At 35.6% G+C, this 27552-nt stretch overlaps 1 protein-coding gene across 1 annotated transcript in view; it reads right to left on the bottom strand.

Annotated features, from left to right (window-relative positions):
* Positions 1–27552, bottom strand: part of LOC135209663 (uncharacterized) — a gene marked incomplete at its 5' end in the record, with an annotated part of 54047 nt that extends 26495 nt beyond the window's left edge. The window contains 11 exon segments of the mRNA XM_064242400.1: positions 3426–3560; positions 5686–5793; positions 7782–7945; positions 8584–8630; positions 9208–9363; positions 9814–10013; positions 10279–10362; positions 16761–16820; positions 16853–17082; positions 26149–26385; positions 26727–27552. Of these exon segments, the coding sequence (XP_064098470.1) occupies positions 3426–3560; positions 5686–5793; positions 7782–7945; positions 8584–8630; positions 9208–9363; positions 9814–10013; positions 10279–10362; positions 16761–16820; positions 16853–17082; positions 26149–26385; positions 26727–27552 (2247 nt within the window).

Raw genomic sequence — 27552 nt, 5'->3', positions numbered from 1 at the left:
CCAGTCAGGTCAGAGAGGCAGAGTCTTGGCAGCAGAGCCAGCGGAGAGTATCTGAGGACGAGTTTGTGGTTGCCTCAACCTGTCTTGATCGTCCAGTGGTCGAGGAGGACCTCCATACTGCATCTGAGGACGAGATGGTTGTTGCATCAACTCTGTCTTGATCGTCCAGCATTCGAGGAGGATGTCCATATTGTCTCCAAGGACGAGGTGGTTGTCGTATCGGCTCTATCTTGATCGTCCGGCATTGGACTGTTGTCCTCATTGTTTGAGGAAGAGTACCCGTTTTGCTCTTAGTATCATTATGCTGCTTCAGTGTCAATTTTAGTTATGTATTACGCTGCCTATTTCTATTTATTATATTTAAAGATTGGTATTGCCCTTATTCAGCCTATTTTGTGATTCTTTATATTGTTTAGATTGTGATTTTTCATGGCTTTGTTATTGAAGGGTGTATTTTATTGATTCTTAAACTGGTTTTACATATTGTTAGCTTATATTTTTGTGTTTCTGCCACCCAGAGAACCTTGACTCAATGTACATTATGTATTTAAATCTTGTAATAAATTAAGTTTAAGGTAACTTTTTAGTTTTGTTATGCTCCTCCCTCCTTTGTTTGTCACCTGTCGTCAGTCATTACAGCCCAATTGTTTATTATTTTTAAGAACCTGTCGATCTCGAGAGTCGAGATCGTATATTGGCGGACCTTAGGGCCAGGGTTGGTTCTGTTTTGGCTGACGGGGGTGTGGCAGCATCGGGGAAGAGTATTTTCTTTGTAAAAAAAAAAATTAATAATAATTTTTTTTTTTTCTGTTAGGTGGGAGGTTGTTAGGAACAATCGTTTGGCGATGGTTCCCTTGGTGGATTGTTGCCTCCTTGTTTTGTTTTTTAATTGCTGGCGAGTTGACGTCTGTTTGGATGGCGTCAAACTTCGTCAGTCAGGTTCTGGAGGGCAGAACGACCAGTCAGGTTCAGAGAGGCAGAGTCTTGGCAGCAGAGCAGCGGAGAGTATCTGAGGACGAGTTTGTGGTTGCATCAACCCTGTCTTGATCGTCAGTGGTCGAGGAGGACCTCCATACTGCATCTGAGGACGAGATGGTTGTTGCATCAACTCTGTCTTGATCGTCCAGCATTCGAGGAGGATGTCCATATTGTCTCCAAGGACGAGGTGGTTGTCGTATCGGCTCTATCTTGATCGTCCGGCATTGACTGTTTGTCCTCATTGTTTGAGGAAGAGTACCCGTTTTGCTCTTAGTATCATTATGCTGCTTCAGTGTCAATTTTAGTTATGTATTACGCTGCCTATTTCTATTTATTATATTTAAAGATTGGTATTGCCTTATTCAGCCTATTTTGTGATTCTTTTTATTGTTTAGATTGTGATTTTTTCATGGCTTTGTTATTGAAGGGTGTATTTTATTGATTCTTAAACTGGTTTTACATATTTTTGTAGCTTATAATTTTTGTGTTTCTGCCACCCAGAACCTTGACTCAATGTACATTTATGTATTTAAATCTTGTAAATAAATTAGTTTTAAGGTAACTTTTAGTTTTGTTATGCTCCTCCCTCCTTTGTGGTCACCTGTCGTCAGTCATTACAGCCCAATTGTTTATTATTTTAAGAACCTGTCGATCTCGAGAGTCGAGATCGTAATAAACTGACATTATTTTACTATAGTATATTCCTTGGAAGTCTACTTCAAGATAATTAAGTACCGGATGTTTATTGTCATTATTGTACCATGACTTAAATTAATTATTACCATCAGCAATCACCCTTTTGTTTATTATCATTACAAGTTTTACAATATTATATCCATGCTTTCAACCAATATCATTACAATTCAGTTTTCTTGGCTCAGTTTTTTTAATTCAATAAAATAAAAAATAAATTATTGCTACAACATCCAGTTTCGAGTGGGGGCTGTTCGATCTCTCCCTCTCTCTCTCCGCCAATTCTATTCATTTTCAATCTTCACTCCATTCATCATTCATATCTGAAATTACCAATAATTCACTGGACTTTCAAAGTGAATTTAAAACAACAAGAATGATTCCAACTTCCTCTCTAAACGATGTTCGTAAATGGAACGCAATGAATACTGTAATGACCAAACGTTTGCTTGTGATTGATGAAAGCTTTTCTCTCTTAACTGGTTCGCCTCAATTCTGAATGATTGGAAATTAACCGCTTTCATTTGTTTACCCTCAGCTGAAGACCTGCATCGTTTATGCCTGTTGACCTTTTGAAATTTGAATTTTGATTGACTTATCCATTCAGGGTTGATAATAAATTTAGTTGTAGTTTATACACTTATTAGTACTTTTCGATTTATTAATTGTTTTGTCTTTTTTTTTTTTTTTTTTTTTTTTATAAAGTAATCGCTTCTTTATTGATCATGACTTTGTTACTTCTTTCTATTGAACGCCATATTCTTTGGAAGCTTGAATTTTAGGTCAATGACCAGTGGATACTTGTTCACTTGTTCCATAAGAAATAGGGTTAATCTTCCGAGTGATGATAAAAATAAAAATAAAAATAAAAATAAAAATAAAAATAAAAATAAAAATAAAAATAAAAATAAAAATAAAAAATAAAAATAAAAATAAAAATAAAAATAAAATAAAAATAATATAAAAATAAAATATAAAAATAATATAAAAATAAATATAAAAATAAATAAATAAATATAAATATAAATTATAAATATAAATATAAATAAATAAAATAAATATATATAAATATATATACTATAAATAATATAAATATAAATATAAATAAATAAATATAAATATAAATATAATATATATATATGAAAATATAAATAAAAAAATAAAAATAAAATAAAAATAAAAATATAAATATAAATATAAATAAATATATAAATATAAAAATAAATATAAATATAAATATATATAAAAATAAATATATAAATAAAATAAATATAAAAAGAAAAATAAAAAATAAAAATAAAAATAAAAATAAAAATAAAAATAAAAATAAAAATAAAAATAAAAATAAAAATAAAAATAAAAATAAAAATAAAAATAAAAATAAAAATAAAAAATAAAAATAATAATAATAATAATAATAATAATAATAAATAATAAAAATAATAATAATAAAAATAATAATAATAATAATAAATAATAATAATAATAATAATAATAATAATAATAATAATAATAATAATAATAATACTATAATAATAATAATAATAATAATAATAATAATAATAATAATTATTATTATTATTATCTAAAACAGTATTAGTCTTTAGAAGTAGCTTTTACTTTAGTGGCAATTTAAGTGTCAACAATGCTAAATCTGGATTCTAAGATGTTATGTTTTCAATTACAGGATTTAATAGACCCAGAAATAGTCTACAACAGAACTGGCTTTTTAACTTAGCAAATTAGGGTTACCTGAATGCGTAGGAAGAATGGCGTTTGAACAGAACAATTTCTCTGCTAACGCCCTCAAAATAATCGCCTTCATAAATGGCATTCTGCAGTTTTGCATTCAGAGAAAGGACGGAGTTGCAGAGATCGCTGTATTGTTTCTGAAAAGAGTGAGTGAGTAGAATGAGGTCTCACGACATTGGCGACAATTATTTCCTAGTAACAGAATCACCACATTGAATTATCTACTAGTGACAGAATCCCCACTTTATTTCTTAAGTGGCGAATCACGAAGGAACTTACAAAAAAAAAACCCCCAAAAAAAAAAAAAAAAATAAAAAACTGGTCAATACTGATCTATCCTAAAATAAACAGAAAAAAAACCTGTTCATGTGTTTCGAGGTTGATAGGTTGATACATTTAGGTATGGAAACTCGCAATTCGACAAAAAAGCTCTTGTAATTTGTATAAGATAAAAACTAAAAAATTCATTTCCAGCCTAACCTATAACATAAAGCTAGGGGTCAAACATTTTCCTATTATATTATATTATATACACTATACATATACATATACATATACATATACATATACATATACATATACATATACATATACATATACATATACAATATACAATACATACCATATACATAACATATATATACATATACATATACATAACATATTATATATATATAATATATATATATATATATATATATATATATATATATATATATATATATAGTTTTCCAGACAGCTTTTGCCCTTTGCCAATCTTGGCCTTAACTTGGGGAGTAAACCTACAAACTAGTTGTAGTTGTAGTTGTGGGTGGGGGTGTTGTAGAACCCTATGTAAAAGCCTAAAAAGGTTATGAGAAAGGTGTTTCGCGTTGAGGAATAGATACATGAATTTTATTATATCATATTTATGATTTATTTACTAGAATGAAAATGTAAACAAATAATTTGCATTTTAAATAGTACAGAACAATTATTTCTAATAAAAATATATGTTGTTTATTATTTAATTTTCGTAGGTGAAACAACGCTCTATTTGACCTTTAGACATATATATATATATATATATATATATATATATATATATATATATATGTATTTATGTATATCAATATATATATATATATATATATATATATATACATTAAAAAATTCATTATATCATATATATAACCTCAAAAGGCAAGTTTTGAGAAATGGTGAAACTTCATAATGGTCACAAAGAGAAGCATGCTTTCTCTTGCTATAACAAGGCGTGATCCGACCTCCAGCTTACTCGGGGAAACGTGTTCTAATGACTAAGGTCAAATAGAGCGTTGTTTCACCTACGAAAATTAAAAATAAATACGCTATATTTTATTAGAAATAATTGTTTTGTACTATTTGAACAAGCACATTATTTTTGACATTTTTCATTCTAGTAAATAAATCATAAATCCTACCTATCCTAAAATTCCTGTATCTGTTCCTCAACGCGAAACACCTTTCTCATACCTTCTTAGGCTTTCCATAGGGTTCTACAACACCCCCATCCACAACTACAACTACAACTAGTTTGTAGGCTTACTCCCAAGTAAGCCAAGATTGGCAAAAGGGAAAAGCTGTCTGGAAAAATATTTCTTAAAAAAGACATTAAAATTGTCTCTTTCTTATGAACGCAGCTATATACATTTATATATTTATCAGTTAATAAATAATCCTCGTTATATAATGTATAATATCATTCAATCACGTATAATAACTAAAAAAAACTATGGTAAAGTTTGCATTTACAAAGATATGTTATATCTTGTCGTTTTCTATTACTTGGTTAGGGTATCATCAAAGAAAAATCATACATTGAGTGGGTGACTCGTGTAATCTTGTGGCGAGTACCGGCTACAGAGTTGACAGAATCTGACGCTTGGTGATCTACAGGCCGATTAAATAAAACTCATAAAGTTGCATATATTAATCTACAAAAGAAAGTTTTTAGCATACACTTTTTTTAGCATTTAAACGTTTTTAGAATACACTTATTTAAACGTCAAAACGTTTGCAAACATTTACAAAAAATAACTTTTTTTAACATATCGGTTCATAAAGGGGCCTTCTGACCACCAGAGCTGGCCCCTCCTGACAATTATGACAAGAGAAATAGATGCCCCAAAAATGCTTGAATATTACCTGACAGGTGAAAATAACTCATCATTTGATGTAAAGTACGAAAACTTTTAAAGATTAAAGGCAATACTTTCGACAAAGGATCGAAATTAGACTCACGTTTAGATCCAGCATTCTTGTAGAGATTTCTTTATTCAGCGCCATCATCTCCATCTGGAGTTTCCCCATGTTATTTTTGCCACCAGAGCCAATGGAATCTAATCCTTCCTGATGAAAGATAAAGATCAGATGATAAAAGTCTGAGTACAAAATTTCGAAAGGAAAGATGATGTCGTCCAGTAATTATGATGTAGTTTTTAATAGAGTTTAAAATGTTGAAAGAGAACGTATACGTTAATAGTGTTATAAGAAACTAGCAGCCATAAATCTGCCGCCGAGATAAAGTGACTGGTGAGGGAATTTTTCTTGATCTTTAGTTATATAGGAACCCCAGGTTCTCTACAGAAAAAATATTCCCATGAAACTATTGATTTTAGACTATATTAACCGGAGGTTTTCCTTGAAATGATTTCATAATATTGAAAACCTATTAAAAATTTAGTTATTATTATTAAGCAGGAATTTTTACCGAGTTGTCAACATAAATGCAATGGAACGAAGTCAAGCTTAAGAGTAATTCAAATGTTCTTTAATAGGTCACTAAAACGATATGTTCAATGGTTATTTTTGCCTGAAATTAAAATCATATAGTTGCCTTAACCTATTAAATGCTATTTCCTAAGTTAAATAGAGTTCAAAATAAAGCATGTTTGTATAGGCTTACATGGGCCCATTTTTGTCTATGCTAATCTGAAATTCATCATCAAGGTTTATGCCTCGTAAATAAATCAGTAAAGGTTTATTGAACAGTTTGATCATCTGATTATTGTAAGTTGAATGTTCCCTTATAACTATAGTAATCTAGTAATCGAGTACTTCAATGAAGTTACACATCCTTTATGTTACTATATTCGTAATAACTTTGAGTGTGTTGTTTCACTATATATATATAAGGAGAGACATCAAAAAGACACTTGTCAATATCTTCTTCAAATTATGTCAGCATTTCTATATAAGTAAGCATTTTATGTTCTTCACACATCTGCGATTCTCTGCCCTGTTCCCTTTACAAAGTGGCCCCAGAAAATTCCGTTAAGGATATAACGAAGTTCCTTTGTAAACCTTATGAGGTCATTTTTCATTCGACAATAACTTAAATGCTGGTATTTATCTATGTATTAGGTAATTCATGTCTATTTCATTGTACATGGCAAGCCATGAATTATCAACTATATGCACTTTTCACAATCAACACTTGAAAGAAATGGCCAAAATTTATCACGGATGGAAGAATTCTGTTCGATATAAACACCTATACTCAAGTTTCACTTAATATTAAGTGGTCTTGTGTCAGTGTTGACAAATGGGCTGGATGTATGAAGAGTTTACAAATACAAATATTTTGTATTATGACATTCAGTTTATAATAAGTTACTTTACATGGCTGAAAAATATTTTTTTTACTGTTCAAAAATACATACTAGTAGTACACTGAAATCCCCTCTCCCCCCCCAAAAAAAAACAAAAAACAAAAAAAAACACTGGACTGAATGTACTTTTATAACAAAATTTTCATCCAATCACCGAGCTATCTATTTACTAGCACCGGTCTATTCAAAAGGGTGACATTACCAAGAGGGAACTAGAAGAAAAAAATAAGAGTTTGGCACTTGTAATCTGACAAATGTACGTTGTCACGTGAGGCAGCGACATTTTTCCATTTTTATTATTTCTGCCATTACTCTGATTGCAATGCATATAGTTAGTAGATTTTTCTTTCGTTTTGACTTAATTGCTTACAGGAATATGTAAAAAAAAGATGTTCGTATACCGTTAGTAGTTTTGCATATACCAGAGTTAAACTATGCTATATGCATGTTGAAAAACTATTGCCATACTTATTACAAGTTGTGAACAAGCAAGTGTATAATGGTATAAGTCCAGGATGGACTATACGAAGCAGTGGCTAAGGCTCCCATTATGTTGATAATTGTATGTCAAATGTTAGTCATATATTAACATAAGTAGTCGACTTGTTTATGATATGCTTTATCACATTGTGGTAATACAGACAAAGATAATGTTTCGTTTTTGTAGATATGCTTCGCCCTAAAACCCTCCAGCCACTAAGCCTGTCATACTTTTGGTCAACTTACCATAAACGAGACTTCTGCATTGAAAGCCATTCTACCTGTAATCACAGCAGGTTTGTCGACAAGCCACGCCATCTCTGAGAGCTCCGTGTAATTGATACCATTCACCATACCGGTGGGGTTTGTCAGGCGGTTCACTGTCAGCGGTTTCTTGAAAATTAAAGCTCCTGTGGATGTCATGAATTAAAAGAGCTTCGGTTGATAGGGAGGATACAGAAAGAAAGGTTTAAGTTACAATTCAACGACTAATTCATGACTTTATGCAATTTCAGTTTAATATAGGAGCTACAGAAGATTTGATGCCATGAATGAGAGTTTGGTGAATATGGAGAATAGAGAGAGAGAAAAGTTTAAGTTAGGATTCAACGACTAAGTCACTGACTTTATGCAATTTAAGTTTAATATACGAGGTACAAAAAGATAATTCTTATTCTTGATAATGGAAAAAACATACATTTTCGTCACACTGAGTTTGATAAAACCACCCACTGGAGGTGGTAATCACTACTAAATAGGAATCACTTTTTCTCCACCAACTTCGCTACAATCAAGCCCACCCCATCCCCCTCCCCATCCCCTTCCCCCTCCCTCCCCCTTCCCAATTTGTCTCTGAAGTCTGATGTTTTCGTCCTAAGAAAAGTAACTAAGAAATATAATACCAGTAAATATCAATAAACAGTCTTCAGCATTCAAGCTTTATCAAACATTTGAAGAACTAAATATTCACAAACGCATCAGTCTCGAAAGGACGCACAAACATTCTTCTGAACAATCCATCAGTTTTTATATGAAAAGTAAACATCACTTGAAGTTGCATTGTTTATCAACACAGCAACGCCTTGATTATCGGTGCTGAATGTAAACAAAGAATTGCAACAGAGCAGTTCCACTATTGATTCGCAACACTAAATAAACAGGTCAAATGAAAATATCTCTTCAACCAATACCGGGTATAAATGATATGAAACTATTCGAAATAATAAACGAATGGATTTTTCCTGTCTTTTTTTTAATACTGAAATTCTAGTTTACTTCACTATAAAGCTAAGTCACAATACCATTTTAGGACTAGTTACCTATCCCAATATGCTTTGGAATCCATGCCCATCTCCGTTCAAGGAATTAAAAGTTGCGACTTTGCATAATAAGTCTTCAAATTGAAGTTTATTTCAAGTCATCATAAAAGCTAAAAAACTAGTGACCTATTCCAATAATGCTCTTGAATCCATCCCCATCTCCATTCAAAGAATTAAAGTTGTGATTCTGTATAAATAGTCTTCAAATTGAAGTTTCTTTCAAACCATAAACACTAAACATCCATGCAATATATTCATGACCCACCTCTTAAGACCATGGAAGTCCATACAATATGGAACAAATATTTAAAAAAGGAGAAATGTCAATTACTTTTACATGAGCAAATCAATACCTTCTATATTTGGCTGGTTCGTCCAGCTGCACTGCATCTCTTGCCATCTTGACTTTCACATCATTGCCCACCCTACCAGTCACTTCTACAGACCCAAGAACCTTCACAGAAGCCTGTGAACCTTTTAAGACCAGTGACGATCTGTCCGCCTGTAGTCTGTGACCAAGACATAGGTAATTAGTTTAAATACAGTTGTCATACCACAGAAACAGCTAATTCAATTGCAATTTAATTTTTTATTCATTCTGGATTGGATCTTCTTGAATAAGTTAACGACATTTCCAAATCAGCAGAAATTTACATTTATATTCAGTTTAAGTTTTAGGTATTTTTGAATGACTTAACAAGACTTAAGTAAGGTAATTGGTTGAAATATAGTTGTCATGACACACAAACAGATATTCAATTGAAATCATTTATACTCAAGTTTGGATTTGGAACTTCTTGAATAAGTTAAAGACATAACTAATTCACCTGAAATTTATATCTATATTCAGTTTAAATTTGATGTATTTTTTAATTGACTTAACAAGACTAAAACGAAACGTCTGCATGGCTTGAATGGTTTGGAATAACTAAACGTTTGAAAGGGTCATTTACCATCAGTGTGTTTTCAGCCTCCTTCGCCAGATTCCACGAGTTGACCAGGCCGTCAACGTGCACGTCGTGGTCGTTATGTTGCCGAAAGTGACGTTGTGTGGGATGGTTTGTACTTTGTCCCTGCGTAAGTAATCAGTCTCGAGATTGAAGCCATTCAGGTAAGTTGTGTCTAGATTGCCCTCTAAATGAACGTTTCCTTTGATCACCTGTGAATGTATCAAGGACGTCCAGGTGACAAGGCCTTCGATTTATCAATGGGACAAATGATTGTTAATTTGTATTGAGAATAGTTCATGGAAAAAAAATCAGCTTCTATCCTTTTGATGAGAGAGAGAGAGAGAGAAGATGAGAGAGAGAGAGAGAGAGAGAGAGAGAGAGAGAGAGAGAGAGAGAGAATCCTCACTGAATCTTGTTACACATTTCAAACATACCGAAAGGTTAAAGAATAACACTAAGTCTGGTCGTACTTACAAGGGATGCATCGATGACCCTGTCTTCGTTTAGATATAAGGCACCTTTTTCCAGATTCTTCATGTTGAAGGCGTCTATTGAACCCTGGTGAATAAATGAAAGAAGAAGAAAATATTTGAAGTGTTTTGATATAACTGATTCACGCACGTCATTATGGAAATATAATGAAATATTGCTCGCATGTAAAATAAAGGAAATGTTAGAAAATAATAAAAACTGCTAGGGATTTATTATTAGTCTTCCTTATTGGATGAATTTGAGCGTATGTATATCATGCATTTTTTCGCTTTGCGAGACAAATTACTGGCTAATTTGTCTCGCAAATTAGCCAGTAATTAATGCTCTTTTAAGCCTAATCTTCAGAGAAAAAATGGAGAGAGGGGTTAAGAATCTTAATCCTAAGCTTTTTACAGAAAAAAAAAGCAGAGAGAAAGGGTTTAGAATCTATGGGTAAATACATCTAAAACGGAAACTTTTCTATAACTGTAACAGACTGGAGGTAAGGGGAATGAAGCCTATTATTCAAACAGAACTCATTTAAGGCAGTGTTTTCTAATAACACAGTGCTCTAAGAGGTCCACAATTATAATGTTAAAAGTTTGTGTATGATTTATAAAAGCTTTCGAACCCTTCACTGTATTCACCTTCAGTCCAAAGAATGACTAAACAAAAAATGTACGTGTTGTTAGGTATTCATTTGAACTGAGGATGAACCCAAGAAAGGGTTCGAAAGCTTTTATAAAAGTGTTGACAAATCATACACGAACTTTTAAAATTTTTCATTATTGTGGACCTCTTAGAACATTGTATATACTTTCGAGATAAATTGAGTTTTTCCCAATGATACAGTAAATAATTGAGCGCGAGATATTTAATTATAACTTCATGTCAAACACGATAGGAAACTTAAGTGATCTGTTACAGATTAGTCAGAGAAAGGCAATATGGTTTGGTACACGAATACTAAAATTTACCCGGTATTCACGAGCTTTCTCACAAGTAATCGTGTTGTTGTGGTTTTTCGTTAGTGTGTTTAATCCAGAGCTATGTATGGATACAAATATATTTAATCTAGCTTTATTTTTAAATATAACTCAGTATCCATACATAATTGTGGATTTGTTTCTCAAATTTTAAGACTCATTTCTCAATTAATTATTATTATTATTATTTATTATTATTATTTTATTATTATTATTATTATTATTATTATTATTATTATTATTATTATTATTATTATTATTATTTTTTTTTTTTTTTTTTTTTTTTTTTTTTTGCTCTATCACAGTCCTCCAATTCGAACTGGGTGGTATTTATAGTGTGGGGTTCCGGGTTGCATCCTGCCTCCTTAGGAGTCCATCACTCTTCTTACAATGTGTGCCGCTTTCTAGGATCACACTCTTCTGCATGAGTCCTGGAGCTACTTCAGCCTCTAGTTTTTCTAGATCCTTTTCAGGGATCTTGGGATCGTGCCTAGTGCTCCTATGATTATGGGTACGATTTCCACTTGTATATCCCATATCCTTCTTATTTCTATTTTCAGATCTTGATACTTATCCATTTTTTCCCCTCTCTTTCTCTTCAACTCTGGTGTCCCATGGTATTGCGACATCAATGAGTGATACTTTCTTCTTGACTTTGTCAATCAACGTCACGTCTGGTCTGTTGCACGTATCACCCTGTCCGTTCTGATACCATAGTCCCAGAGGATCTTTGCCTGATCGTTTCTATCACTCCCTCAGTTGGTGCTCGTACCACTTATTACTGCAAGGTAGCTGATGTTTCTTGCACAGGCTCCAGTGGAGGGCTTTTGCCACTGAATCATGCCTCTTTTTGTAACTGGTCTGTACAAGTGCCGGGGCATTCACTTGCTATGTGGTTTATGGCTTCATTTTTTCGTATTGCACTTCCTACATATTGGAGAGATGTTATTTCCGTCTATAGTGTTTTGAACATATCGGTTCTTAGGGCCTGATCTTGTGCCGCTGTTATCATTCCTTCAGTTTCCTTCTTTAGCTCTCCCCTCTGTAGCCATTGTGCCAATTGTCATCGCTGGCTAGTTCTTTAGTCTGTCTCATGTATTGTCCGTGCATTGGTTTGTTGTGCCAGTCCTCTGTTCTTTCTGTCTTTCTCCTGTCTCGTATATTTCTGGATCTTAGTCTACTTTTATTAGTCCTTCTTCCATGCACTCTTTAGCCATTCGTCTTCACTGGTTTTCAGATATTGCCCCAGTGCTCTGTTTTCGATGTTAACGCAGTCCTCTATACTTAGTAGTCCTCTCCCTCCTTCCTTTCGTGTTATGTATAGTCTGTCCGTATTTGCTCCTGGGTGTAGTGCTTTGTGTATTGTCATATGTTTCCTGGTTTTTCTGATCTATGCTGCGGAGTTCTGCCTTCGTCCATTCCACTATTCCTGCACTGTATCTGATTACTGGCAACTGCCCATGTGTTTATGGCTTTTATCATATTTTCCAGCGTTGAGTTTTGACTTGAGTATCGCCTTGAGAGTCTGCATATATTCTTTCCTGATCGTGTCCTTCATCTCTTGGTGTTTTATATATCCCCTCCTTCCATTATTCCCAGGTATTTGTATCCTGTCTCATCTGTGTGTTTGATGTTGCTCCCATCTGGTAGCTTTATCCCTTCAGTTCTCGTTACTTTGCCTTTTTGTATGTTGACTAAGGCGCATTTTTCTATTCCACACTCCATCCTGATGTCCCCAGATACAATCCTTACAGTCTGGATTAGGGTATCTATTTCCTTGATGCTCTTACCATGCAGCTGGGTTGATTCTGTTGCCTCTTTTCTTGAGTTGGTACCCGGCATCCATCTTGCGTAGTACTTTTGTCATGGGAATCATGGCTACTACGAAGAGTTAGTGGGACAGTGAGTCCGCCCTGGAAGATCCTCTCCTGATATAACCTCTGCTAGTCTTATTCCAGAGCTTGTAAGTATTGTATTCCAGTTGCGCATTGTATTTGAGGAAGCTGATGGTATTTTCCTGCTGCCCATATATTTTCAGGCATTCTATTAGCCATGTGTGTGGTATCATGTCGAAGGCTTTCTTATAGGTCTATCCATGCCATGCTTAGGTTGGTTTTCCTTCTCCTACTGTTCTTCATTACCATTTTGTCTATCAGGAGCTGGTCTTTTGTGCCCTACACTTCCTTCTGCAGCCTTTCTGTTGGTGGGGGATGGTGTTTGTCTCCTCTAGGTAGTTGTATAGCCTTTCACTGATGATACCTGTTAGTAACTTCCACATTATTGGTAGGCAGGTGATAGGCCTGTAGTTACTGGCTATATTTCCCTTACTCTTGTCTTTTTGTACTAAGGATGTTTCTCCTGTGGTCATCCATTTTTTTTTTTTGTTTGTGCTTGGTGATTTGAGATACAATGCTAGAGTTGTTCTGCTATTCGTGGGTGTAGGGCCTTGAAGTTTTTGAGCCAGTATCCATGGACTTCATCGGGACCGGGGCTGGGCTTTCCAAGTTTGGCATTTTCTTTAGTTGGTGTCTGACTGTGTCTGTCGTGATGTCAGTGAATCTTTGTTTTATTCTCCCTGTTTCTTCTTCCTTAACTTCCTGGAGCCATGTTGCATGTTTGTTGGTGTTTATACCGGATTGCTCCATATGTTTTCCCACCAGAGTCTCTTACTTGTTCGGCTTCAGGAATTTCTGGGTGGTTGTCTTCCCCTCTTAGTTTGGCTGTATAGTCTTTTCTGTTGGTCCGAATAGTTGTTCTGTGGTATCCCTTATTCCTGTTCATGTACCGTTGGATCTTATGCTTTGGCCTTAGCCTCTGTTTTACATCTTCTATTGTGTTGTTTAGTCCCCTCTCTGTACTTTGTATTTCTCTTGAGTTCCTCCCTTGTTTTCTTGCTTCTTAGCCTTTTTTCTGCCATCTCTTTCAGTTTACTCAAGTCAGATCTCATCACACCATGATTTGCTTTTCCAGGCGCCTTTTCCAAGGAGGTTGCTGTTTTTGTTTCTGTTGGTTGGTTGTGCTGGTGGGTGTTGGTGTTCGAATCCCCATCAGTTCTGCTACTAATCTTGCTCCTGCATATACCAAGTTATTTGTTTTTGTTGATACTGGTGGTGTGTATTATGCCCATTATTTCATTGACCTCACTTGTTTTCTCCCTTAATTTCTTGGTGTTGTAGGCTTTCATGGAGGGGATCTTTGTTCTCTCTGTATCTGGCTCCATCCATTGTCTAATCTTTTTCTACCCATTCCGTCCTCTCGTTACTTCGTCGGTGTTTCTTCGTGTGTCGTTGTTTGATACATCATCCTCCCTGTCGTCTTCTGTGGCATCGTCTCTCAGTTCGTCTTCGTGTAATTCGTTGTCGTGTGACATTTCCCTTTCCAGTTCTTCTCTTTCTGTTGGGTAGAGCCAGTTCTTTTTCTTTATGTTCCTTACTTGGTCTGCCAGCCTCTGCTCTGTTTGGTGGTGTTATTCCTCTCATTCCAGATGTTGATCAATCTTCTTTATATCCTCTCTCCGTCGGGTTGCTTCTGATGTAGCATCTCCATATTTCCTTATTTTCTTCTCTTGTCCATTTCTTCCTTTTTGCCTCTGTAGCTCCAATCTCAGGCTGTTGATTACTGTCGTTGCGGTGATCAGTTGCTGGATGACGACCTCCAAGTACCTGACCGTCTTCCCCTTCAATTGGGTTGAATACCTGGTTGCCGGACGAAGCTCCTCTGTTTTGCCAGAGGTTCCATTTACGTCGTTGTCGTTTATTCCTTCATTTCTTTCCATCATTGCTGAGTTTTGCTAGTTAACCCATAGCTGGACCCTACCCCATCAGGGATAGGTACTCATTTACAGCTGAGTAGACTGAGGAAATTATGGTAAAGATCCTTTCCCAAGGAATCAACGCCGAGGTGAGACGCGGTCACCCATCCAACTACTGACCAGCCCCACAATGTTGCTTAACTTGACTCAAGTCTATTGACGACCTAACCCACTCCTCCACGGCGCCACATTATTATTATTATTATTATTATATTATTATTATTATTATTATTATTATTATTATTATTATTATTATTATTATTATTATTATTATTATTATTCAGAAGATGAAACCCAATTCATAAGGTTGAATCTAGCTCTGGATAGTGAAACATAAGTGATATGCAACCCTTAAGACTCATGGTAATTTGATTATTATTATTATTATTGTTATTGTTATTGTTATTGTTATTGTTATTGTTATTGTTTTTTTTTTTTCTATCACAGTCCTCCAATTCGACTGGGTGGTATTTATAGTGTGGGGTTCCGGGTTGCATCCTGCCTCCTTAGGAGTCCATCACTTTTCTTACTATGTGTGCCGTTTCTAGGATCACTCTCTTCTGCATGAGTCCTGGAGCTACTTCAGCCTCTAGTTTTTCTAGATTCCTTTTCAGGGATCTTGGGTCGTGCCTAGTGCTCCTATGATTATGGGTACGATTTCCACTTGTATATCCCATATCCTTCTTATTTCTATTTTCAGATCTTGATACTTATCCGTTTTTTCCCTCTCTTTCTCTTCAACTCTGTTGTCCCATGGTATTGCGACATCAATAAGTGATACTTTCTTCTTGACTTTGTCAATCAACGTCACGTCTGGTCTGTTTGCAAGTATCACCCTATCCGTTCTAATACCATAGTCCTCAGAGGATCTTTGCCTGATCGTTTTCTATCACTCCTCAGGTTGTTGCTCGTACCACTTATTACTGCAAGGTAGCTGATGTTTCTTGCACAGGCTCCAGTGGAGGGCTTTTGCCACTGAATCATGCCTCTTTTTGTACTGGTTCTGTGCAAGTGCGGGCATTCGCTTGCTATGTGGTTTATGGTTTCATTTTTCGTATTGCACTTCCTACATATGGGAGAGATGTTATTTCCGTCTATCGTTCTTTGAATATATCTGGTTTTTAGGGCCTGATCTTGTGCCGCTGTTATCATTCCTTCAGTTTCCTTCTTAGCTCTCCCCTCTGTAGCCATTGCCATGTATCATCGCTGGCTAGTTCTTAGTCTGTCTCGCGTATTGGCCGTGCATTGGTTTGTTGCCAGTCCTCTGTTCTGTCTGTCATTCTCCTGTCTCTGTATATTTCTGGGTCTTCGTCTACTTTTATTAGTCCTTCTTCCCATGCACTCTTTAGCCACTCGTCTTCACTGGTTTCAGATATTGCCCCAGTGCTCTATTTTCGATGTTGACGCAGTCCTCTATACTTAGTAGTCCTCTCCCTCCTTCCTTTCGTGTTATTTATAGTCTGTCCGTATTTGCTCTTGGGTGTAGTGCTTTGTGTATTATTATTATTATTCTTATTCTTATTCTTATTCTTATTCTTATTCTTAATTCTTCAGAAGATAAAACCCTATTCATAAGGTTGAATCTAGCTCTGAAAAGCAAAACATAGGTGATCTGCAATCCCCCCAAAACTTAACCTTAATCCTTCATGGTATCATAAAACCGAGACATTGCCTCTTCATTAGCTCACCTTAACTAGTAAATCCTTAGTCCGTATTTCAGGGGTCGTAACCCTTCCATTTACAGTGACAGTTCTGTTCAGTTTCAGAGGAGAACCGATCCTGACGGCGTGCTTGAGGAAATCGTCGAAGTCGAACGCCGTTGAGGAACCTCACATTGACGTTCTTCACTTCGGGTGGCTGGGAGGAACTTCTTCTTGCCAGTGATGGCGGGGACGTTCGCGTCGTTCAACCTGACAGCGTCGTTCAAACGGGCTGTCAAGTTCAGGCCGTTCAGGAGGCCATTCACCTCGAGGCGTTGAACGTTGACGGGGCCGTGGAACGTGACGTCGCCTGAAAGAAAGGAAAAGGTTTCACTTGCATTATTATTATTATTATTGAAAAAGAAACCAAAATCACTTTGTAACTTGTTTACTTCTAAGTATTTACATTTAGTTTTACTACACACTCGAGTACTTTCAGGCCCTATTTGTGGCCCATTTTCAAGAGATGTTTCAGATGTTAGCTACTCGTTGAGCTGACATTTATGTGGTATGGCTGTTCTGGTTTCCTTGAGAGTTGCCAATCCCCTCTTGTCGCTCTGATATCCTGAGCTGATGGTCAATGGGATTAATCCTTGAGGTAAGGGTGTGGTCACCAAAGTCTGTTGGGCAGGAAAACCTAATCTCCAGGTCAGCAGGGTCAATCTTAGCTTCTTTTAATATCAAAGCTCGGCTTATGGGATCTTCTGAGGTAAAACCTTTGTTTCCTCTATTACTTTAATCTCTCTGATGAGTGCACCTACTTACCCTCCGTGACTAATTTTGTTGCTTTTGTATATAAGCCTACTTGTTTTTGAAATCCATCCTATGGTCAGTTCCCAACAATGCCTAGCTATAGCACTCCTTGAGTGATTAAATTGTGTGTCAGTGATACTTATTTCACGTTTGAGGGACAAATTTACAAACAGAAATATGGAATAGCTATGGGGTCCTCATTATCACCTATACTCGCTAACATCTATATGGAATATTTCGAAAACTAATCTAGTTCCTAATGTTAATGTCCCTAACTTAAAACGCAAGGATGGTGGAGATATGTGGATGATATTTTTGCTATTCTGCAAGGTGATGAAAATGAACTAGAAACTTTTCTAGATGAACTAACAATAAGTTTGATAACAATATCCAGTTCACTTTAGAGAAAAGTAACTATAATAAACTGCCCTTTTAGACATACTCATAGAAAGAAAAGAAAACAGGATATGAATTCAGCACATATAGAAGCCCACACATACAAACTCATATATTCATTTCTTCTCTTTTCACAGTCATGATATAAAAATAGGGTTCTAACAGGTTTATTTCTTAGGGCAATGAGAACGTTGTGACCCTTGCAAGATAGAACAAGAAATAAACTTACATCGGTAAAAGCTTCGATGCATTAGCATACCCGGAATGGTTCAGAAAAAGGGCACTCAACAAGCTAGAAAAAAAAATTTACAGAGCAAATGTAGAGAGTACATGGAATAAGAAAACAAGAAAATAGTTGCCCTCCCTTTTATGCCTAAAATGAAAACCTCACTTCAAAAATAAAGAAAGTAAAGTATAAATTTGTATATACTTTTGATAATAACGTAAAAAGCAAAGTACGGTATGTAAAAATAAATGGAAGGAGAAGACAGTAATACAGATGATGTAGCAGGGGTATACTAATCAATTGCAACAATTGTGGAGACAGATATGTGAGGGAATCAGATAGGGGAATAAGGACGAGAGTCCAAGAACATAGAAGGGCAGTACAGCTTAACTCTCAGGGGAGTGCATAGCTAGCATTGTTGGAAAATGACCATAGGATGGATTTCAAAAACAGTAGTCTTATATACAAAAGCAACAAAATGAGTCACAGGAGGGTAATAGAAGGTGCACTCATCAGAGAGATTAAGTTCGGTTCATTATGTACCCACAGCAAAATTACAACAGAAGTACATTTCAAACAACTGTATGAAAGTCGCTGGAACTCAAGCTGTTCATTATGCAAGAAGATATGAAACACAACTTTACAAAGCTAAAGCCATGAAAAATAAGATCTGGTTTATAAGTGAAGTTTGAAGAACAAAGTGTGTCCAAAAAACATATGGCAGGATTGGAAGAAGACCCTGGAGTGGAGAAGCATTCAGCAGTTTCAAGAAGGATACATCAAGGATCGGTTGCAAGAGCTTAGGGAGAAGAAAGAAGCTGCATTTGCTGGTGTAAGGAGTACACAAAACACACTTCAAGAGACCATAAGGGGTGAGTGGTACAAAAAAGTTGTTGGGCAGGTGAACTGTTGAGTAAACTTCTTTGATACAAATCGTATCATGGTCAACATTAAAAATAAATTTGTTGAGTTATTCAGTAATTCGTTTGAATAAAAATTTAGTAATATGGATATATAATGAATATCTCAAGTAGATTATTGACTAGGGATGGAACAGCAGCACTAGGGCTAGGATTAAATTTCTGTGCAGGGACTACAAACGATATTAACATAGAATTCAACAGCAAGATTAACTACCTTAATGTGAGCATCACAATGATTTAGCTCCTTTTCTCAGAGGAGTGATGATAGGGAGTGATGATAGGGAGTAATGAAAGCAAAACTTGGAGATATCTTGCCAATGAGATTTAGTATCGCTCTGAAGGGATTAAAAAGATACAAAGACATTTAGAATCATGAAAGCTGACAAAGTTTTGCCCCCCCAGGGCTGGTAGTATTGTTATCATGAATAGTTTCTTCAGAATATAGGGTCAAAATGTACAGGCTACTAGATGATGAAACTACTTATACTAAAATAAAAAGAATCCTCCAACAATTCAAAACAGCTTCAGAATACCTTTAATCAGAATGTGAAGAAAATAATCGGTAGACTAGGTAATGGGAAGGACATGCTATGCAATAAATTATTCTCAAGTAAACTACCTGAACTTGCATGTATATATATGGCAGCCTCAAAATACACAAGGAGGGCAGCCCACTACTAGCCCTATTGTTTCTAGTAGGAAATCTTCTAACAAAAACTTAGCTGTGTGGTTAGCTGGAGAACTAGGAATATACTTAGGTATATTTTCAGAATCCCATATTAAAAATTCAGTAGATTTCATAGACAAAGTTAAGAAAAAGAATATAAAGGGACACATGGTTAGTATTGATGTAGGAGCATTATTCTCCAATATCCCCTAGATAAAGTATTAGAATTCCTTCAGACTAAACATAATGAGGGTTTTTATAATCCAGACTCGAAAGGTAGGCGTCTTCCTTGAGTTGATTAAATTGTGTGTCAGTGATACTTATTTCACGTTTGAGGGACAAGTTTACAAACAGAAATATGGAGTAGCTATGGGGTCCTCATTATCACCTATACTCGCTAACATCTATGAGGAATATTTCGAAACTAATCTAGTTCCTAATGTTAATGTCCCTAACTTAAAACTACAAGGATGGTGGAGATATGTGGATGATATTTTTGCTATTCTGCAAGGTGATGAAAATGAACTAGAAACTTTTCTAGATGAACTCAATAAGTTTGATAAACAATATCCAGTTCACTTTAGAGAAAAGTAACAATAATAAACAGCCCTTTTTAGTCATACTCATAGAAAGAAAAGAAACAGGTATGAATTCAGCACATATAGAAAGCCCACACATACAAACTCATATATTCATTTCTTCTCTTTTCACAGTCATGATATAAAATAGGGGTTCTAACAGGTTTATTTCTTAGGGCAATGAGAACGTGTGTGACCCTTGCAAGATAGAACAAGAAATAAATTACATCGGTAAAAGCTTCGATGCATTAGCATACCCGGAATGTTCAGAAAAAGGGCACTCAACAAAGCTAGAAAAAAAAAAAAAATGTACAGAGCAAATGTAGAGAGTACATGGAATAAAGAAAACAAGAAAATAGTTGCCCTCCCTTTCATGCCTAAAATGAAACCTCACTTCAAAAATGAAAGAAAGTAAATATAAATTTGTATATACCTTTGATAATACCTTTGATAATACTGTAAAAAACAAAGTATGTAAAAATAAATTGGAAGGAGAAGACAGTAATACAGATGATGTAGCGGGGGTATACATAATCAATTGCAACAATTGTGGAGACAGATATGTGAGGGAATCAGATAGGGGAATAAGGAACATAGAAGGGCAGTACAACTTAACTCTCAGGGGAGTGCTATAGCTAGGCATTGTTGGGAAAATGACCATAGGATGGATTTCAAAAACAGTAGTCTTATATACAAAAGCAACAAAATTAGTCACAGGAGGGTAGTAGTAGAAGGTGCACTCATCAGAGAGATTAAAGTAATAGTAGGAAACAAAGGTTTTACCTCAGAAGATCCCATAAGCCGAGCTTTGATATTAAAAGAAGCTAAGATTGACCCTGCTGACATGGAGATTAGGTTTCCTGCCCAACAGACTTTTGATGACCACACCCTACCTACAATCGGATTAATTCCATTGACCATCAGCTCAGGATATCAGAGCGACAAGAGGGGATTGGCAACTCTCAAGGAAACCAGAACAGCCATCACATAAATGACAGCTCAACGAGAAGTAGTTTCAGAAGACTGCTGGGCCTTGACCCAGGCTAACATCCGAAACATCTCTTGAAAATGGGCCACGATAGGGCCTGAAAGTATTCGAGTGTGTATAGTAAAAACTAAATGAAAATACTTAGAAGTAAAACAAGTTACAAAGTGATTTTGTGTTTCTTTTTCAATCTTCAGAAGAAAACTGAAAGAAGTTTTGTTTGGTTTATTATTATTGTTATTGTTATATTTGTGTGTGTGTGTGTGGCTATCACGGTCCTCCAATTCGACTGGGTGGCTATTTATAGTGTGGGGTTCCGGGTTGCATCCTGCCTCCTTAGGAGTCCATCACTCTTCTTCCTATGTGCGCCGTTTCTAGGATCACACTCTTCTGCATGAATCCTGGAACTACTTCAGCCTCTAGTTTTTCGATTCTTTTTCAGGGATCTTGAGATCGTGCCTAGTGTTCCTATGATTATGGGTACAATTCCACTGGCATATCCCATATTCTTCTTATTTCTATTTTCAGGTATTGATACTTATCCATTTTTCCCACTCTTTCTCTTCAACTCTGTGTCATGTATTGCGACATCAATGAGTGATACATTCTTCTTGATTTTGTCAATCAACGTCACGTCTGGTCTATTTGCACGCATTGCCCTATCTGTTCTGATACCATAGTCCCATGTTATTTCCACCTATCGTTCTTTGGATATATCTGATTCTTAGGGCCTGATCTTGTGCCGCTGTTATTCCTTCAGTTTCTTTCTTGAGCTCTCCCCTCTGTAACCATTGCCATGTCATCGCTGGCTATTTCTTTAGTCTGTCTCATATATTGTCCGTGCATTGGTTTGTTGTGCCATTCCTCTGCTCTGTTTGTCATTCTCCTGTCTGTACATTTTTGGGTCTTCGTCTACTTTTATCAGTCGTTCTTCCCATGCATTCTTGAGCCACTTGTCTTCACTGGTTTTCAGATTTTGCCCCAGTGCTCTGTTCTCAATGTTGACGCAAGTCCTCTAAGCTTTGTAGTCCTCTCCCTCCTTCCTTTCGTGTTAGTGTAGTCTGTCCGTATTTGCTCTTGGGTGAGTGCTTTGTGTATTGCCATATGTTTCCATTTTCTGATCTATGTTGCGGACGTTCTGACTTCGTCCATTCCACTATTCCTGCACTGTGATCTGATTACTGGCACTGCCCATGTGTTTATGGCTTTTATCATATTTCCAGCGTTGAGTTTTGACTTGAGTATCGCCTTGAGTCTCTGCATATCTTCTTCTTGATCGTGTCCATCATCTCTTGGTGTGTTATATCCTACTCGCCTTTCTTTAATGCTAATAGAGGCTAAAAGCTGGCCAATTTTCATGATATGGATAAGGGGGAAAGGCAAAGGGTTCTGTATTCTGCATATTATGGTTCGTTCACACGCGGGAGTAAGTTAAACGTGCGCGAGCCATTTCCGTAGAGTTTTAACCATGGAAGCATAACTCTCCCAATCGTTTTCAGGTGCTAGCCAATGATAGTATGGGTTTCCCCAAGGACGCATTCGTTTCAGCCGTCTCATCGGCTGCATTCTGAAACGGAGTTGGTTAGTTCTGGATAGAAGGGTCTTATTAGTCGAAACGTAAAGGATACCCCTGTCCAAACCTTTAGTAATGCTATGCATATTTTCGTGTCCAATATTAATTTACTTGTCATGAACATGACTTGGCAATTGCCATTTTAAAATATATGTAATTGTGTTTTTCATTATTATTATTATTATTATTATTATTATTATTATTATTATTATTATTATTATTATTATTATTATTATTATTCTTATTATTATTATTAGAAAAAGAAACCCACAAATTCAATTTGTAACTTGTTTACTTTAAGTATTTACATTAAGTTTTTACTCCACACTCGAGTACTTTCAGGCCCTTCTGTGGCCCATTCTCAAGAGATGTTTGGGATGTTAGCCTGGGTCAAGCCCCCAGCAGTCTTCTGAACTTCTTCTCGTTGTGCTGTCATTTATGCGATGGCTGTTCTGTTTTCGTTTTCTTGAGAGTTGCCAATCCCCTCTTGTCGCTCTGATATCCTGAGCTGATGGTCAATGGGATTCAACCTTGTGGTAAGGGTGTGGTCACCGAAAGTCTGTTGGGCAGGGAAACCTAATCTCCACAGGTCAGCAGGGTCAATCTTAGCTTCTTTTAATATCAAAGCTCGGCTTATGGGATCTTCTGAGTAAAAAACCTTTGTTTTCCTTCAATTACTTTGATCTCTCTGATAAGCGCACCTTCTACTACCCTCCTGTGACTAATTTTGTTGCTTTTGTATATAAGCCTACTGTTTTTGAAATCCATCCTATGGTCATTTTCCCCCACAATGTCTAGCTATAGCACTCCCCTGAGAGTTAAGCTGTACTGCCCTTCTCTATGTTCTTGGACTCTAGTCCTTATTCCCCTACCTGATTCCCCCACATATCTGTCTCCACAATATTGCAATTGATTATGTATACCCCCGCTACATCATCTGTATTCTGTCTTCTCCTTCCAATTTAGTTTTTACATACTTTGTTTTTTAAAGTATTATCAAATGTATATACAAATTTATATTGACTTTCTTTCATTTTTGAAGTGATTTGTTTCATTTTAGGCATAAAAGAGAGGGCAACTATTTTCTTGTTTTCTTTATTCCATGTACTCTCTACATTCGCTCTGTAAAATATTTTTCTAGCTTTGTTGAGTGCCCTTTTTCTTTGACCATTCCGGGTATGCTAATGCATCGAAGCTTTTATCGATGTAATTTATTTCTTGCTCTATCTTGCAAGGGTGACACGTTCTCATTGCCCTAAGAAATAAACCTGTTAGAACCCCTATTTTTTATATCATGACTATGAAAAGAGAAGAAATGAATATATGAGTTTGTATGTGTGGGCTTTCTATATGTGCTGAATTCATATCCTGTTCTTTTCTTTCTATGAGTATGTCTAAAAAGGGCAGTTTAGTATTGTTACTTTTTCTCTAGAGTGAACTGGATATTGTTATCAAACTTATTGAGCTCATCTAGAAAAGTTTCTATTTTATTTCCATCCCCTTGCAGAATAGAAAAAAACAAAAATATCATCCACGTATCTCCACCATCCTAGCAGTTTTAAGTTAGGGACATTCACATTAGGAACTAGATTAGTTTCGAAATATTCCATATAGATGTTAGCGAGTATAGGTGATAATAGGAGGACCCCATAGCTACTCCATATTTTTGTTTGTAAACATGTCCCTCAAACGTGAAATAAGTATCACTGACACACAATTTGATCAACTCCAGGAAGACGCCTATTTCGATGTTTGGATTGAAAATACCCTCATTATGTTTAGTCTGTAGGAATTCTAATACTTTATCTAAGGGGACATTGGTGAATAATGCTACTACATCAAAACTAACCATGTGTCCCTTATATTCTTTTTCTTAACTTTGTCTATGAAATCTACTGAATGTTTAATATGGGATTCTGAAAATATACCTAAGTATATTCCTAGTTCTAACAAGAAAATAGTTGCCCTCCCTTTGTATGCCTAAAATGAAACAAATCACTTCAAAAATGAAAGAAAGTCAATATATTTAATTTGTATATACATTTGATAATACTTTAAAAAAAACAAAGTATGTAAAAATAAATTGGAAGGAGAAGACAGTAATACAGATGATGTAGCGGGGGTATACATAATCAATTGCAATAATTGTGGAGAGAAGATATGTGGGGGAATCAGGTAGGGGAATAAGGACTAGAGTCCAAGGAACATAGAAGGGCAGTACAGCTTAACTCTCAGGGGAGTGCTATAGCTAGACATTGTTGGGAAAATGACCATAGGATGGATTTCAAAAACAGTAGGCTTATATACAAAAGCAACAAAATTAGTCACAGGAGGGTAGTAGAAGGCTGCGCTTATCAGAGAGATCAAAAGTAATTGAAGGAAACAAAGGTTTTACCTCAGAAGATCCCATAAGCCGAGCTTTGATATTAAAAGAAGCTAAGATTGACCCTGCTGACCTGGAGATTAGGTTTCCTGCCCAACAGACTTTCGGTGACCACACCCTTACCACAAGGGTGAATTCCATTGACCATCAGCTCAGGATATCAGAGCGACAAGAGGGGATTGGCAACTCTCAAGAAAACCAGAACAGCCATCGCATAAATGACAGCACAACGAGAAGAAGTTCCAGAAGACTGCTGGGCCTTGACCCAGGCTAACATCCCAAACATCTCTTGAGAATGGGCCACAGAAGGGCCTGAAAGTACTCGAGTGTGGAGAGTAAAACTTAATGTAAATACTTAGAAGTAAACAAGTTACAAATTGAATTTGTGGGTTTCTTTTTCAATCGTCAGAAGAAAACTGAAAGAAGTTTTTGTTTGGTTTATTATTATTATATTATTATTATTATTATTATTATTATTATTATTATTATTATTATTATTATTATTATTATTATTATTATTATTAATTATTATTATTATTATTATTATTATTATTATTATTATTATTATTATTATTATTATTATTATTATTATTATTATTATTATTATTATTATTATTATATTATTATTATTATTATTATATTATAGAAATACAGGCTTTTATTGCAAGCTTTCACAGAATAAGTAAGTAAGTATAAGTAAGTAAGTAAGTAAGTAAGTAAGTAAGTAAGTAAGTAAGTAAGTAAGCAAGCAAGCAATTAAGCAAGTAAGTAAGTAAGTAAATAAATAAGTAAAATCAAATAAATCAAATAAAATCAAATATAGAAATAAATAAATAAATAAAATAAATAAATAAATAAATAAAATTAATAAATACATAAATAACAAGCTTACCTCGCAAGACGATCTCTTTCTCCTTAAAACTGTCAACAATTTTCTTCATATCAAATTCATTGAATTTTTTCGCAATGTTGACGTCTTTCTCGGCAATAATGTGTGCAAATTTATACGGAGCCGTGATAGTCTGTTTGGTGTTTCGCGTCAGGAGCTGTCTTCGGAGGTCGAGTCCATTAATCTCCTTAGCTTCTAGGTTACCCTTCACGCGGAGACCTTTCGCAAAAGTTTTCTTTCCTGTGGAGAGAAAAAGGGTGAATCTGGTGTACTTAACTAAGATATTATATCAATGATAGTTTTGATAAAAAAGATCAATATTTATTAGCCTAAATAAAGCACTTAAATAAGCGAGAGGGGTTATTATCTAGGTAGGTCCTTAGGTAATGAACAAATATTTTAAATCTTAAGGATACAGTGAGCATACCCAGCGTTAGACTGATACAGCCAATTATTTTAATACATGGAAAGTTAATTAGATGTTAAAACTGAATCCCTAAACAAACCAAATCACTAATTAATGATTAGATATTAAAGCTGAATCCCTAAACAATGTGAAAACCAATACTTCAAATTTTCACCTGTTATGACTTGGTTTGGGATGTCCGGATACACTGCATCATCGCTCAACTTCTTCAGGTCGTAATAGTGGAAGAGTCCAGGTCCAGTGATGCCTTGATGCAGTATCATACTCTCCCACCTGATGCTGCCAGACAAGGTTCCATCAGAATCAAGTTTAACAGCATTTTCACTCAGGGCCTTCAGATTGATGCCGTTGGCGCCTTCACCACCTCTAGTTGTGATAGGGCCACGCACGGTTAGATTGCTAAACACGACGTTCCCATCGATGACAACTGTTTTCTCTGATGTTACAAGATTTCCCAGTTCCTTTTCCAGGTCTAATTTGTTGATGGTATTTGTGTAGAGTGTGTTACGGACCTCAACCGGACCTGTTACAGTTAAAGTTCCACTATGGTTAAAGAGAGAACTCACACTCATCCTCCTCGCATTGACGCTGGTCAGGTCAATTCCATTGACCACGATGGGATTAGCCATTGTAATGGAATTAGAGGTCAGATGCTCAAATTTACAATTGCGGACGGTCTGAGGGGCGGTGAAAGTCTGAGCACCGTCTACAGTTACAACGTTTACAAAATCAACATTGTTAACCTTTCCTGTCACCTCGAGTTCCTCTGCCATAATGATATCATCAAAGGTTATTTTACCCGTAACTACCTGTCCTGGTCTATCTATATATACCGCGTCCTCTTTCAAACGTGCCAAATTAACATGATCAACAAAGCCAGAGACATTCAAGCTCCTGAAGGAGACGTTATTCTTGAAGGCCTTCTGACCCGTGATGACATACGGCTTGTCAAGGGTCACTAGGTTGGAAATGGATTCGTC

This window comes from Macrobrachium nipponense, chromosome 11 (assembly GCF_015104395.2).
Source record: "Macrobrachium nipponense isolate FS-2020 chromosome 11, ASM1510439v2, whole genome shotgun sequence".
Classification (NCBI taxonomy): domain Eukaryota; kingdom Metazoa; phylum Arthropoda; class Malacostraca; order Decapoda; family Palaemonidae; genus Macrobrachium; species Macrobrachium nipponense.
This window is presented reverse-complemented; position numbering and strand designations above follow the sequence as displayed.